The 16,110-nt window shown below is 34.4% G+C and overlaps 2 protein-coding genes across 2 annotated transcripts in view; both read left to right on the top strand.

Annotated features, from left to right (window-relative positions):
• Positions 1 to 1,677: 1,677 nt before the first annotated feature.
• LOAG_16721 (hypothetical protein) lies at positions 1,678 to 11,166 on the top strand (the record flags this gene model as incomplete). Its single annotated transcript, XM_020449371.1, has 30 exons — positions 1,678 to 1,781; positions 1,929 to 2,028; positions 2,151 to 2,279; positions 2,414 to 2,509; positions 2,685 to 2,765; positions 3,024 to 3,099; positions 3,238 to 3,350; positions 3,660 to 3,762; positions 3,882 to 3,975; positions 4,079 to 4,216; positions 4,392 to 4,482; positions 4,573 to 4,692; positions 4,949 to 5,118; positions 5,206 to 5,327; positions 5,406 to 5,563; positions 5,785 to 5,929; positions 6,017 to 6,135; positions 6,310 to 6,443; positions 7,031 to 7,201; positions 7,424 to 7,491; positions 7,622 to 7,805; positions 7,989 to 8,301; positions 8,582 to 8,685; positions 8,885 to 8,962; positions 9,119 to 9,278; positions 9,511 to 9,670; positions 9,856 to 10,054; positions 10,254 to 10,386; positions 10,572 to 10,744; positions 10,971 to 11,166. The coding sequence occupies exons 2-30, from the start codon at positions 1,969 to 1,971 to the stop codon at positions 11,164 to 11,166; spliced, it is 3,888 nt and encodes a 1,295-aa protein (XP_020307099.1). The 5' UTR covers positions 1,678 to 1,781; positions 1,929 to 1,968.
• Positions 11,167 to 11,922: 756 nt separating this feature from the next.
• The window catches only part of LOAG_16722 (ryanodine Receptor TM 4-6 family protein), a gene marked incomplete at its 5' end in the record, with an annotated part of 35,946 nt that continues 31,758 nt past the window's right edge, over positions 11,923 to 16,110 (top strand). Inside the window, 7 exons of the mRNA XM_020449372.1 lie at positions 11,923 to 12,005; positions 12,164 to 12,293; positions 12,869 to 12,993; positions 14,681 to 14,779; positions 15,030 to 15,148; positions 15,482 to 15,663; positions 15,814 to 15,986. Coding sequence (XP_020307100.1) covers positions 11,923 to 12,005; positions 12,164 to 12,293; positions 12,869 to 12,993; positions 14,681 to 14,779; positions 15,030 to 15,148; positions 15,482 to 15,663; positions 15,814 to 15,986 — 911 coding nt within the window. The remainder of the gene's footprint in view (positions 12,006 to 12,163; positions 12,294 to 12,868; positions 12,994 to 14,680; positions 14,780 to 15,029; positions 15,149 to 15,481; positions 15,664 to 15,813; positions 15,987 to 16,110) is intronic.

Below are 16,110 nucleotides of genomic sequence, written 5' to 3' on the forward strand. Positions count from 1 at the left end.
TGTATATATATATATATATATATATATATATATATATATATGTGTGTGTGTGTGTGTGCATGTACAACCAGTTGGTGTGTCATGTGTTGGATTTGTGCGTATGCTAGCACAAAGCAATGAGTTTGTTTAAAACTCGAAAGATTGAGCTTCAGCAAGCTTCAACTTCTTCTAAGACCGCCTCATATTTACTTATTGTCAAACAGCTCGTATATATCCTGCAGCATTGCTAGCAGACTAATCGAAATTCAGTAGCTAGCTGCTTGCAATTATCTTCTAACTCCTATATCTCCTGCTTATAGACCCTTCACCTCCTGTTCCTTGAATTCTACTTTCTGATCAGTTCAATTCCAATCATTTTTCCAACTGTCTTTTCGTGCTAGTAGATATAATGATTGTTTCCGCCATTCTTCAGTTTGAATATCGATTTTCAAAAATCATATTTCGAGCCAAAATTCGTCAGTTTAATTCTGTAGTACTATCAGGAGTAGCTTTGTTCAATTTCGAAAGCTGGCCTAGTATTTAATAAACATGCGGCTTGAATGACTTTTATGCTTTCTATCAAGTGCAATGGTTATCAGTTTTTAATTTCTGATATGAATTTAAAGGGATCAATCATTCTTATTTCAATTTCACCTCTATTAATAATATCTCATTTTCAATTCCATCCTCACTTTTACGCCAAATATATTTCGACCTCGTTATCTCTTGGCACACTAACTTATATTTGAAATATAAAATGGAAGAATTTTTCGGAATCGTTAGCCCTTATCCAACTGACAGCATTGATAATTACTGTTTGGAAGTATTATCAAAAGCCATTCTACCATACCTTTAAACTGTTGTGTCCTAAGTTACCGAAGTATAGATGATGGTTTGTTTGTTAAAATATAAATGAAGTATTTGACAAAGTACACTATTCCAATTAAGGAACAGAAAGAACTGTAAAACAAGTGGGAGTAGGTGTGACAGGTGCGGTGATTATCAACCAAATCAAAATTAGAGAAATTCGATAGCCTCGGTTGTTTACTACTATGTCAATGATTTATGAATCTCACAAGTTCAGATTCCCCAAAATGCTGTCAAACTTTTTTTAGATTATATTAGAAATGCTGCACAAAGAGAAGTTCCTATCTGCTGATTCAAGCCTGCGTTTTATCCAAACGTTTTTTATAAAACTTTCTCATATTTGAAGTTATGGAATAGAATTGCTTGCAGTACAATGTCCATTAATATCATATTATGTCACTCATTTTTAAATTAAGAATTACCAACTTCGAACTATCGAACAGTATTGGAAACTTCCGTTTCTTTCAATGCATTACTACGCAATAGCTGACTAGATTGAAACTGCATCAAGCAGAAAAGTGCTTTAGTCTTATGTCACAATTTTTCCTCTTTTAATTAAGGCATTGAACAAGAACAAATTTAGCTTGTGCTCCTTGTATGGGAAATGTAGATGGAGAGGATAAAAGGTTTCAGTGGTGAGATGAATCTGTCAATTAATTCCTTTTCCTTCCTTTTTAGATTTAAATATTGCCGGATAAGTATTTTCAGGAGTTTTTAAAATCATTAGCTTGAAGTTAAATAAGAAGTCTACGTTTCCTCTAAGTTTTGACTCGCAACTTTTCTTCAAGTTGTCTAATCATTTACCAATATCAATTAACTAGAGAATAGACTTTTCAGCACTGCTTGACAGGCACTTCTTCACTGCAACGAAGAGTTCTATTGTCCCGGGAAGAGCCAAAAGTTCATTTTCCTCTTTCATTAAATGAAAGTGATAGGTTTGTTTCACAAATTCTTCCAAAAATTTCTGTTTTTTCTTCTACATGGATTTAGGATGTCGTGTGATAAATAGAAATAAAATAAGAATATATTTGGAGATTTTCGCTGTGATATTTTCTGGAAACTGAATTATATTTGTTTTTCAGATTTCATTCAAGTTTTCAAGTCTAAGAAATAAAGATAAAAATGACGGATAAAGAAGGGACGGGTGATGGAGAACAAGATGACATCTCGTTTTTGCGGACGGTATTATTTTTAATACCTGCTGAAAAGTGAAAAGTTCTCAGTTTGTAGTTTTTCTGTCAATTAATATCACCATATTTGCATAACTTTGTTAATAGAAAATCTATACCTAACTGAGTTTACAGGGCGATATCGTTGCAATGACATGTATGGCATCAGCTAACCGTGAAGGTGTCCTTGGTTCTGAACGAGTTTGTCTCTGCACTGAAGGCTTCGGTAATCGCATGTGTTCACTGGAAAACGTTTCAGATCGGGTGATTCTCTTGAGATTGGCTTTTTAGAACTGAAAATATAACTTTTGAAAAGATTTTAATATGCAAGAAAATTTTTTAGTAATTTTTTATGTTGAAATATTTTATCGTGCTCTCAAATCAATATTTTATTTCAGGATCTTCCACCAGATATATCTATGTGCATGTTATATATAGATAATGCGTTATCAGTACGAGCACTTCAGGAAATGATGAGCAATGACAAAGAACTGGTAAACTCCCGGTTATATCAATTTTTCATTTTTAGTTTTAATTTTTAAATAAGATGATGCACTTCTATTATGTGCGAAATTTTTAATGGTGCGGGCGTTTTATATCCGAGAAAATTTTATTCCACCTTTCTTTTCTTACTTCTTTCATTCCTTTAACCGATGAATTTAATTTCAGAGAGGAGCAGGTAGTGGCGGGGGTCATAAAACTCTATTGTACGGCCATGCAGTGCAACTCAAACATGTACAAAGTGAAATGGTTGGTTTAAGTGTGTGAAATTTATTGCTGATAAATTATCAATTTAAATTTGACCTGATATTATACACAGTTATAGATTATGATAGATGAGACCTCAACAAAGTAGTATTAATTAAGTGCTTACCATTCACCATCACATGCATGAACTTTTCAGTGAATTTCATTTTTTGATGAGAGATAAGAGATTAGTAATGATTAAATGAAAATTTGATTGCACTATAAATGATATTTTAAAATTCCTTTCAATTACGGTTACAGTATTTGGCTTGCCTGTCATCATGTTCATCGAACGACAAGTTAGCATTTGACGTTGGCGTGCAAGAAAATAACGAAGGTAAGGAATAGAAGACATTTTAGAGTAAGTTAAAATAAAATTGTTAATTGTGACAACTTTCACGAAACTTCGAACTATTGGAAATTCAGTGTGATTTTCAAATGATGCTCAATAAAATACCGATTTCGAATTGTTTAGGTGAAGCGTGCTGGTGGACGATTCATCCCGCTTCTAAACAACGATCGGAAGGGGAAAAAGTTCGCGTGGGTGATGATGTCATTTTAGTTTCTGTTGCAACTGAACGATATTTGGTTTGTTTCCTGAATTTATTTTAGGGATGTAACTGTTACATGAGAAACATTTGACAATGTTTCGACGAATAAGCCGAAAATTGCTAACAATTGTAGTGATCGAAAGCGATCAGAGGGAAATAATACTATGATGGGATGCTCGTGAAAAATAAAAGACAAGAGAATGATAGCCATTATTACTTTCGAAATTTAATACAACTTCCTGAGCAAAGGCGTTTGAAATCCATGATAAAACAATGGTGACTCAATAAAATTTTCGATTTACTCTCAGATGTTTGCATCCAAAATGATCGCTTTATTGATTTACAGCACATGACACACAGCAAAGGGTTCATGGTAATTGCATCATTTCATCAAACACTTTGGAATATCACTTCTGTAAGTTCGGGAAGTGTACGGATACGGAATATGGGTTTGTTTCGATTCGCTTTCGTAAATCTTCTTATGAATTCTTAGAAATTCCCACGAAACTTTATAAACAGAACTTCCTATTTAAAAAAGATCAGAACCCTTTCTAATCCAATTATTCAGGAGCACTTTTTGGCAATGATGTCTTACGATTTTTCCACGGTAACGATGAAGTATTGACGATACCTGAAAATTGGAGTGAACATCCACAGCATAAGTAAATATTTAGATTAAGCGTCACAATAATTCCATACAAAATGCTACTCGTTAACGTGACATTCAGTAAAATTAGTCAATATTACGATACGATTTTGCTTTAGTATGGCAATTTACGAAGGCGGAGCTGCAGTCGCACAGGCCAGATCACTTTGGCGCATTGAATTAATTCGAATCAAATGGCATGGAGCATTGGTTGGTTGGGAACAACCATTCCGGATAAGACATATCACATCCGGAAGGCATGATTCCTAAGCTTTAAAGGAAATAACACTGAGTTAGACAAAGTACCGCAAAGCTTGCCCTATGTCTCCAATAACTTCAATTATATTCCATTTTCGCAAGTGTAGAATTGCGTTATAGTACTATATTATGTTGTTATTGTGTTAAGTCTGAGTATTACCATATCTATTTTAGGTACTTGGGTGTCATGGAAAATGTAATTCAGTTGTACGACAAAGATAAAGCTGAATTTGATACTACCGCTTTCGTTATGTATCAAACTAAAGTAAAGCATTGATATTATTACTGATAAATGTTAGTGGCAAAGTAATACTAGTAATAGGGCCTGACAACTTGTAATTAAAAAAGAATTTAGGATTTAAAGAAACAACTGCTGGAAGAAAAAGAAGAGGGAATGGGTGTTGCAACAATTCGTTACGGTGAAACAAATGCTTTTATTCAGCACATCAAAACGGAATTATGGCTTTCTTATCAGGTATCTCTCCAAATAATACCTAATTACGTACATAATGACATTCTGTGGTTAGAGCCATTCTAGGTTCCATAAGATTGTTCAACCTTGAGTTAAAATAAGCTAATATGAAAAAATTGAAAATGAACATTTAAAGACCATATATATTGACCTTGTAAAAACGTCTCCTTCCAAAAGATCCATTTGAAACTTCTTAAACAATTCTTTAAAAAGCAAAATATATACATTCTTCCTTGTCATTCAATTTCACTTAATTTAGACATCGGAAATAACGAAAAAAGGTCTTGGCAAAGTAGAAGAAAAGAAAGCCGTAGCACTGAAGGACGGTCACATGGACGACTGCTTCACATTTTTCATGGCGCTTGAAGAAGAATCCAAATCGGCTCGTGTCATTCGAAAATGTTCATCCGTGCTCAATCGATTCTTGAAGTACTTTGGTTGAGACGTCTTTTTCCTATTGTAATTATTAACCACTGCTAATATTAAATGCAGCAATTAGATTACATCGTGTTTTAGGGGTATTGAAGCATTACAGCGAGAAGGCAAGCAAGCGCAGGATTGGAGTCGTGTTGATCTAAGTGAGGTGCTAAAACTCATGGAGGATCTGATCGATTACTTCTCACAGCCTAATGAAGACGGTAAATTTTTAACAAATTACAATCTTTATGTCGATCTGCTCATTACATTCTTTTGCATTGTTCAACCAATCGTTTCAGATTTTGAAGCTAGTCAAAATCGTTTACGTGCGCTGAGAAGTCGTCAAGATCTGTTTCAAGAAGAGGGTGTGTTAAACATGATTCTGGATACTATCGATAAATTCTCACAAATGGAAGCAGTATCTGATTTTGCTGGACTTCTTAGCGAGGATACACAGGTCGGAGATAGCATTATTTATTAATTCTAGTCCAATGATAATTTCGATAAAATGTTGAATTTTAGTTTATGCTCTAATAAGCTCTTAGAAACATGAAACTGTCGAAAGATTGAATGAGTTTCTCAATGTTGTTCATCAGTTGACTGTCAAATAATGGAAGAACTGATTTACAGTTTTGGCATTGGGTTCGACAATGGGTTATTTATTCAATTTAATTTTAGTTAATGTGGGAAGAAATCTCCACTTACTTGTACCTTCTTGTTGCTGCAATGATCAAAGGGAATCATTACAACTGCGCACAATTTGCATCAGCTCAACGACTCCAGTGGTTATTTGGACGATTATCAAATCCGCAATCCGCAGAAGGTCCAAAGCAACTAGAGGAAAACGTTGTTTGAAGTAGAAGGTCACATTTTTCGCCTTTGAGCTTTTTTGAAAATAAGAGTTTTCCAGGTATACTAGATGTATTATACTGTGTGTTGACTGAATCACCAGAAGCGCTGAATATGATCAATGAAAACCATATCAAATCGGTGATATCGCTTTTGGAGAAGGTCGGAAGAGATCCTAAGGTCATATTTCTTTTAGTATAAAAAATCTTAGGATATCGTGATAATAGCTTTTGAAGAGTTCCTCTTGTTTCTTTAGCTGACTAAATTAGAGACCATTAGAACATGTTTACTTATCAGTTTCAGTGTCTTGTATCCGTGGGATGTCAAGCAGACATTCACATCATTAAAATTTAGGTACTTGATGTCCTATCATCACTTTGCGAAGGCAATGGGATGGCAGTTCGAAGCAGTCAGAATACAATTACTCAACATTTATTGCCTGGAAAAGATCTATTATTGCAAACGAAAATGAGGGATCACGTGAGCAGGTATGAGAACACTTCACTTCATTCAATGCTAAATTTCCATCATTTTCCAAAAATTGTATCCGTTGGTTTTGATGATGCGAATGTCAAACAGTTTTAGGTACTTGATGTCCCCACCCCACCTTTAACAAAATGATGCAGTTTGAGGAGATCAATTTTACAATTTGGTCCACATGTAAAAGTTATTGCATTACATGCAAAAGTGACGAAATAAAGGCTGTAACTCATATCAGTGATATGAATGAAGTTCCACTATCTTGAAAGTCGGAATTACGTCTGATGGAATTAATCTGAGACCCTGAATTATAAATATTCCAGCTTCGGCAAATTATTATAAATCATAAAATAGGTGTTGACGGTGCCGGTGGGACTTAACATGCCTTCTGTGAATGTACATAGATACGGATGAAGCAACCCATGGACGTTCATTTAAAACCAATTTGTGCTGAATAGTAGCATGAATTTACACTAGAATAAGTTTAGTAATCGAACTTCTAGTAATTAGGCATTGAAAGTTTATTTTTTTGACCAGTCAGTGCATTGATTGGAACAAAAACTTTAGTTAAGCGGACTAATTAGTTTACTTGTAGTATGACGCCGAATATCTTAGTCGGCGTCGTTGAAGGGAGCTCACAATTTCGGCGATGGTATTATGAAGCAGAAGTTGAGCACATTGAACAAATGACCAAGACGGAACCATATCTTCGGATCGGATGGGCAAATAGCATGGGCTATAAACCGTTTCCCGGCTCTGGTGATGGGTGAGTTGTTAATTAATAAAATGCTAATTATTGAAAATGTCTTCTACTTATTAACATTCATTCAAACTTTTTTAGTCGGTTTCATAAAACTTAATAATTGTATAATTTTGAAAGTCCAACTGCTTACTGCTTGTTTAATATAAGAATTTGATACATAATATATAATATTTTGTCCTTTACTTGAACTAATAAAGCATACAATTCATACAAATTTCCATATAGATGGGGCTGTATTGGTATCGGTGATGATTATTATTCATATGGATTCGATGGTCGATGTATTTATTGCGGTAGATTTCTTACTAGCACTGATAGTTTAAATTCTTCAAGTTCAAAATGTCAAACTGTGAAATTTCCAAGTGCTCGTCCTGCTTGCTTAGTATATGTTCAATATAAATTTAACAGTGCTGCTTTTTTTAGCAACTAAGAAACACGTTATTTGGACTCGAACATTACAAAAAGGTGATATCGTTGGTTGCTTATTAGATCTGAATATTCCGGAAATAAGTTTCACTGTTAATGGACAATCAACTACAGGGCTATTCAAAAACTTCAATATCGACGGGTTTTTCTTCCCCGTCATGTCACTTTCTGCGAAAGTCAGGTATTCGACTTTGCAGGGCACCTTTTTTATTAAATGAAATGTAGGGATGAATCTACAATTAATTGATAAACTCATTTGAAATCATTGCTTGTGCAGGAAAGTTATGTAACTTATTATAAGAAGTTGTTGTTTTTCTCATTACTGTAGAAATACAACGAATGAAATGAAGAAGCCAAATTTCAGTTGTCGCTTTATGTTCGGTGGTACAGAAGGGCGTCTGCGCTTTGGACCGCCTCCTGGATTCAGTGCCCTAATTGAGGCAGCAGCAAATAAGTTGGAAATTGGCGAATGCGTTTCGTTCGGTGATATTGCAAAGAACATATATACAGGCCCCAGCATCTTACGTCAAAACACGGAACCATTCGTACCGAAACTGGTCGACATCTCTACCGTAGTACTACCTCACTTCGCAATGGAAATACATGAAAAAGTAGCGGAAAATTTGCATGAATTATGGGCAATGAGGAAAATTGAACTTGGCTGGAGTTATGGAGAGGTATAAGTTCCTTTACGTGTTGATAAATAGCGCGTAAACTTCTTGTGAATTTAGTATTTACGAATAAACTTCACTCCTCTTCTTATTGAGAAAGCAAAATCGATGGAAAGACAATGAGTTTTTGAATTGTAGTATTTCGATTTTTCGAGGAAATTCTGAGAGCTTAAAAAGGTGCGCAATTACTCATTTGACTAATATTAGAATTTGTTATGAATGAAGTAAAGCTAAGTATTGATGTTGCAACCTTTTCAGTGCTCCTTGCCCAAAAGCTTTATTACAGGTAAGGGACGAGAAAACTCGACGTCATCCATGCCTGACATCATTCCAACAACTACCGCCGAACGAGAAAGCTTATAATATCAATCTTGCCATTGACACCATGAAGTAAGATCATTCCTGTCCATCTCAGTATGAATATTTTTCTGAAAATGAACTGAATATCCATAAGCATAAAGTTCGAGAAACATTAAAACAGCCAAAATCACGAGTTATTGCTGAAAAGGATGTCATTATCAAAATCGACAATCACAGAATCACGCGTGTCACTGACATCCCAACATCGAGTCAGCTGATTCATTTTCAGAACAATCGAGGCTTTACGATATCATATGGTCTTAGATGAACCCCCAGTTCGCTTACGAGCTGTGCGTCTCTCTCAGAAGTAAAAATTTTGTTGAAACATTGAGACACATGGAAATAACATACCAGTGTTCTACGGATATAAATAGTGAGAAATACATTTTTCCAACTTTTAAATTAGGATAGTATGCTAGGTCACGTATTTATGCCATAAATTTGTTGAACATTGGTCATTTAGCTATCAACAAAGCAATGGATTCAAACCGCAGCCTTTGGATTCTCATGAAATTGTTCTTGATGATAATATATTCCCGTTGATTGATGCATTGGCCAAAAATACCCATAATGTTTGGGCGAGAGAGAAAATTCGGCGTGGTTGGACTTTTGGGCTTAATGAGGTAGGTACATTTGCATCTTGTTCTTCATACAATAATCTTTGAATAAATAATACTGTATTTTACTTGTAAGAAATCACCTCAATTTTTTTCCAGTCATACAACAATTCTTAACCTCTCAAGGTCTCAAGTAAGGAGATCTCAACAGGTCCATTGTTACATCTCCTGATAAAAAGAACTTGATCTGAATCCTTGAAGTTTGGTGTTACTACTTTAAAAGTTCTTATTGTTGTAGTTTGTGAATATGAGCCAGAAACGAAGTCCGCATTTGGTACCATATGAGGTGGTTGACCAGCGGATTAAAGAAGCCAATAGGGAGTCAGCTACGGAATTTATCAAGACTCTGCAGCTGTTCGGAATCTTCTTGGAATCACCTGTTTTAGAACACGATGAAGGTATCTACTAATTTCATGAGATCTTTGGAACTAGACAAGTTAATGTCAGTCAAGCAACACAAGAGATGGGTGTGTATTCAGGTAAAGACAATGCATGCAATTTCAAAAATCCCCATGAAAACTAGAACTCAGAAAATCGAAAGTTAGATCTCAATTTTTAAATTCAAATTATATATATGGCTCAGGTGCGGAAAAGGAATGGAAAGCAACAAAGGCATTCTCGCGTACCTATCGTGCTGAAGCATTATATGCAGTTTCTAGTGGTAAATGGTACTTTGAGTTTGAAGTGCTCACATCAGGATTTATGAAAGTCGGTTGGATGGATGTGAGTGCACAATCAACGGCTGATATCGGAATGGATGATCGATCATATGGATTTGACGGGTAATTTGTTATTGACCATAATTTGAAATTGATTTTTTTTGACTTTTTTCTTTTCGATTTCTTATACAACTCTGAATGGTGAAAATTCATTAAGCTCTAAATTGAGGCTTTTTAATCCCATTTTATTTGGTTTTCTGTTTCCATTTCTTACCTTATTTACCTATATGTCTTCGTTAACTCTAGTGAAATTTAATTTCAGATATTTGGCGCGTAAATGGCATCAAGGAGCTGGTACCTATGGAAGAGAATGGAAAATTGGCGATATCGTAGGAGCATTTCTTGATCTTAGCGATCGTACCATATCATTTTCGTTGAATGGCGAACTGCTGTTGGTAAAATCGAAAACAATTTCATAAACTAATTTTCTTCCAAAAAAGGCTTACAACAATATTTTATTTATAATAACCTGATATCAAGTGCGTTAGAACGTTAGAGTCATTCTTCTCCTCGAACCTTACAAGATAAGGTTGAATCTTTCCAACTCCCCCACTATGATTATTTAAAAGCTGCATTCTAGGACCCTTCCGGATCAGAAATGGCCTTCGACAATGTTCTCGTAACAGATGGCTTCGTGCCAGCAATGACATTTAGTGCGGGACAGAAAGCGAAACTGAATTTTGGCCAAGACTCAAATAGCTTGAAATATTTCACCACATGCGGTTTACAAGAAGGATATGAACCATTTTGTGTGTAAGTTGCGTATAATTTATTGCTTTGCGTATTGAAAAAATATTGATTTTTATTACCAGATCATCGGAAAATATTTGGAAATTATTTGCAGCTTAAACCAGTCTTTTTCCCCAGAAACCTTAGAAAAGCGAAAATATTTGTTCTCAAAGTATTTATAATTCTTTTAAACAATCCTTGCAACTTTACTTCTTTTCAAAATCTTTATTACTCTAAATTTAAAATTTAGTAATATGTATCGCCAAATGCCAATGTGGTACGCCAAAAGGTTACCTCAGTTTGAAGATATCGGATTGAATTCAACAATAGAAGTTTCACGAATACCAGCAACCGGAAACAGTCCTCCATGTTTGAAGATTACTCAAAAAGAGGTTTCATCGGATTTTGAAATCTTTTATTCCTATAATATTATTTTATCACAATAAAATTGAATACAATTTATTAAATAGAAGAAAAAGTGAAAAAGTAAAATTGAGTAAATTTTAACGTTAATAATATGGAAATTCTAATGTTAGCCATATAAGATCCTTCTTTGCTCCTCTTGCTCGGATCTACTGAAGAACTATTGCCTATTTTGATGATTTGATGACAGATAAAAGTGATAATAAATTTCGTATTCAAATTTCCGCCCAGATACTTTTGGACTCAAAAACAATCCACACATCATTGCAATCATTAAATGGGCATAAGACAACATCATGATTGAGAAAATGAACAGTAACAAGAGGAAGAGCTGAACCATTGTAAATAGTATTTAATTTGCAGTATTCTTTGATTTAGTTTAAACAATAGTGAGGAAAATCCGCGGGAGATGATAGGATTTAAGAAAGATGAAATAAATTGCTGCGTAAGAATTTCTGTGTCAAATACAAAAAATATCACGAAGCAGTGATTGCAATAACATAAAGAAATAATCATTAAAGAAGTTATAGTTTCTTGATATAAACTTGCTATCACAAAATTATGATGCACTTCTGCCTTTGCGTAAAGGAATCCAAGTAAAACTAAAGTGACTAACGTTGCAAACAGGAAATTATAGTTTGTTAATAGGAGAATTATCTCTTATATATGTCATAATTCGTTAAGAACAATGATATATATAGTACCTAAAGCGATCATATTTGATATTTGAAATGATGCAAGAATAATGGCAGTGGAACATTCAGATTGATACAGGTGATATGACAGTTCAGGAGAAAGCTAAAATGGAATATATTCGATTGTCTCTGCCCGTGAAATGTAATGATAAACTTCAACCAACTAAGTAAGATTATTTGATTGAAATGTATGAGTAGTGAGTAGTACATTAAGTAATAGTTATAGTTATGAGGGAAGGGAAGAAAAGTATTTGATCAAATGAATGCGAAAGGTTCATGTCGATGAGTAAAATTCACCTTAAATAAAATTTCAATGCGCTTTCAGAGATAAGGAATCAATAATGCGTTCTTTACATGAAATTGAAAAGCAATTGGCAGAGGAAGCGCAGCCTGTAGCTACAATAAGACATCCAGCTATCCCCAAAGAATTTGGTGACGATACTAAACTGAACAAGGCAAGTATTTGAACTGTAACACATGAGTATTGTGATATGTCTCCCAGTTTCTACATCTGTCCCATGCATGGCACTCGTCAGATAACTTCTCAGTTTTATCATCTGCTGATGTGACCTATTGATATCTGTGTTTGATGGATGCTAAGCTCATTCGGTCATTAATTGGACTTTAATTAAGAGAGTCTTTAATGAAATTGCCTTAAAAATATCGAAGCTAGCTTACTTAGAGGGGAAATAAACACGCAATTCCATCGAAGTACTTGGCTGCAGTTGCGGGTTCAAATCTTGATATTTCTTTTGTTGGATTTCTTGGATCGGAAATGGTACTGTATGGATAAATCATAGTTGATTGATATGTATACCGCGACCAACAGTTATCAACTTAGATAAAGTAGACCACAGAGATAAGGATTAAATGTGCTGTGAAGTAGTATGCGTTATGAAATGTTTCGGTGTCTTACACTGTAATGCATATCTATGAGTAAATTATCATGGTACAATCAAGGAATTCTATTATTACCCGGCAAAAATAAAATTACTGTAATCACCTAAGATAAATTATTGTAATCATTTAGAAATCACTTGGCCGATCGTTACTGTCAGCTTTTAAACACAGTGCAGAAGAAGACGAAAATTCACCACGCTCAAAACCAATATCGTTTGATGGCGAACACCACCTTGCAGAAACATCTACCATAAGGTTTCGTTTAGAAATTTATTAAATTTATAGTGTAACTTTTTCTCCGAGGTTTCCGAAATTCCAATTGTTGTCAAAAATAAAGGAAGAATGAAAAAAAAAAATGATTTAGAGAAGAAAGGAGTAACATAATTGTTGGCATCGAATCCTTTTTATAAACTTTAGTTTGAACTTGATCAATAATTCAAAAGTGACTACTAACTTGGACTGCCATCTCAACTTCTGCACTATCTACAGCCAGTGTGGTTGATTGTTAACAATGACAGATCAGGGAATGAATTGCATATCTTGTTTTATGACAAAGTAGCATCAAAACTTTAGAGTCTTTAGGCATCTGTACAAAATTAAATATGAAGCTAACATTAATTACAAAGCTCAACTCATCAATTCTCATACCATGTTGGCCTAGGAACATCGAAAAATGACTTTGCACTGGGAGTCTCACAATCGCTGATCGAAATTGATTGGTGAAAAAATTTGAATTTAGTCTTGGAAATCAGAAATATGGTCTACAAAGTTGAGAAATGATATCTTCTTTTTTAGCAGATTCTGGGGCATTCTTTTCAGTTTTACAAAGATAAAATATTGAAGGTCGAAAATACAAATATAAAAAATACAAATTGAGCGAGTAAGTATTCGTTAGACTGGAAAATCGAAAAAGCAACTTTGTTTGTTTATGAAATGAGTTCTGATATTTTTAGTTTAAATGTGAGGTCATTAGGAATTTTTTGGAAAGATTTGCATTTGAAAACTTACATTTTGATAGATTTACATTTGAAAGATTTACATTTGATCATTTTCATTACGTCTTATTTGAAAATGAGAGAATCCAAAGGAATTAGAAAATACTTTTTGGTATTACATATTACGAAATAGTTACGGCCGAATGCTATTATCTTTTCGATAATGGCATTACTAACAGTGGGACATTAATGAACTTCCTGATCCTAATTGCACAGTAGAAGATAATATCCTAGTATGTTTGAAGTTTTCGGGAATATCTCCTACCGTACTATCCATTCATGTTACCAATTTCAGTCCATGATGAGTTATGTGCCAGTCAAAATTTTATTTATAAAAACCTTATTGGGATACGTGTTGAATTCGAATCAGATCAGATGAATTTGTTCTCAGCATTTTTTACTGTTGTTGCTTCTTTACTTTCAATGCCTATTATGATATTATCTATTTTTTCGAATGATAATTGTGTACCCAGTACTTTTTTGTGCTTTCTTCATAAATATAACAAAATAATGAAACATTTTGTTGATAAGATTTGATATTACCATATCTAATCTTCTATGTAGTAAGTTAAGGTGCTCTTTAGCAACTTTTAGAAGGTGAATAATTACGACTTATTTTTAATTGATCTTAAGATTGATAAGGAAAACGTGGAATCATTGCTAGCATCAGTTTTCAGTTTCTGTATGTAAAATGTAATGCAGTGTAGGGATTTCATGATACCCTTGCGCTTTTTCTGATTTTATTGGATAAGCTCATTAAATGTGGTGATTATGATTAGAACAAGTCAGCAGAAGGTGTACCATAATACCCCTGTTTTTATCTGTCATGTCAGAAAAATAAAGCAAATTTAACAAAAGGAATCATTTCAAATTTCCCTCAAATATTCTTTTTCATTACTGTTTTCCTTGTCCTTAAGTCACACCAATGAATTTTCAATCTTTTGTAGAATGTCTGGAAGTATGCTTGAATTATCAAGTACTGAAGAGCATCGGGAGGGAAAGCACAAGCGAGGCGGTTTGATGGCGAGATTTCATCAAAGGAAAAAGTAAGATGATTATAGTTGATATTACAATTTGAAATTCCATCCTTGAGCACATTAATTCCAGTGTTCAATTATACCACAAGAAAGATATCAGAAGGTAGATATGAAAGGATACCTTACTAGACATTATAAGGGAATTCTTCTGACCAGAATCGTGCAAGTCAGGATGCAACATGCAAACCACGCAGTAACCCGCTATCTTCTAGTTCTGCATGACGCATGATATTTAGTGGGAGAACCGAAATTTTTTCAGAGAAGGAGTGTCTAGCGAAAGTAAGCGTACCACAGGTGTATTGCCGGATGGACATATTGCGAATGCAGATGCTATTTCGGCAGAAAGTGTACCGCCTTCAATGCCAAAAGATGATCAAGGTATCAATAACTGATTACAAATTTACAGTTGATCCGTTACTTATCAGAAGGCGATTGTGCTGATCACTTTTAGTAACGAATGATATTCTTTTTCAATTCACTTTGTGTGTCACTTTCCTTTTCTATTTTTCTGACAGGCCTAAAATGAGTAGCAGTTCTATGAAACATTTTTTTTTAAAGAATGTTTTCTTAGCAATGGCTTAGTTATTCTTTCAAATTAATGCAATACCAAAAAAATGTGAGAAAAAGTTCAACAGATTCAACTGTTCAAATTCATAAAACAGCATTTGAATTTTTGAATCGGCTAACATTTATTTTTGAGTTTTTCTTAAGATATGCCTCGATCAGGTCCTGGACGATCCCGACGGCTGATCGGATCAGACAAGTTGAAAAAGAAGAATGAAAGGTTGTTGGAGCATCGGAGGCCGTCGCTTGCAGCTCTGGAACAAAGCGTTACTGTAGAAGGAAACGTGCCAAGCTACGATGTGCAGCCTATGATTGAACTAAGTGATAAGGTTAATTTATTTCTTCGGTGAGGACTGTTTTAAAGTAGCAGTGCTAACGACACTCTTGTATATAGCAATATATAGATGCTATACTGTGTTCAGATATTTCTCCATAGAGAGAAAGTATCATTGTGCTTCTCATATCCTTATCTTATTCAGATCGATGAATTCTATTACGCAATTAGAATTTTTCCGGGACAAGATCCTGCAAATGTTTGGGTTGGCTGGGTAACACCGAAATATCACTTTTATGCTGAACGTTTTGTTATTGGAGAAGCTGTCCGACGTTGCAAATATCAGGAAATAAATAAAAATGTTAATGAAGGAGAGAGGTAACTTTTTTGAAGCCTCAAAAGACCTCGAAAGAGGTACTGCAGAAGGAAATAGGCATGTCGATGGTTAATGTTTTACTCTTAGATCTTATGTTGTGATGCAGTTCCTTCGGAGGGTATGAAT

Source organism: Loa loa (assembly GCF_000183805.2).
Source record: "Loa loa unplaced genomic scaffold supercont3.15, whole genome shotgun sequence".
In the NCBI taxonomy this organism is placed as follows: Eukaryota; Metazoa; Nematoda; class Chromadorea; order Rhabditida; family Onchocercidae; genus Loa; species Loa loa.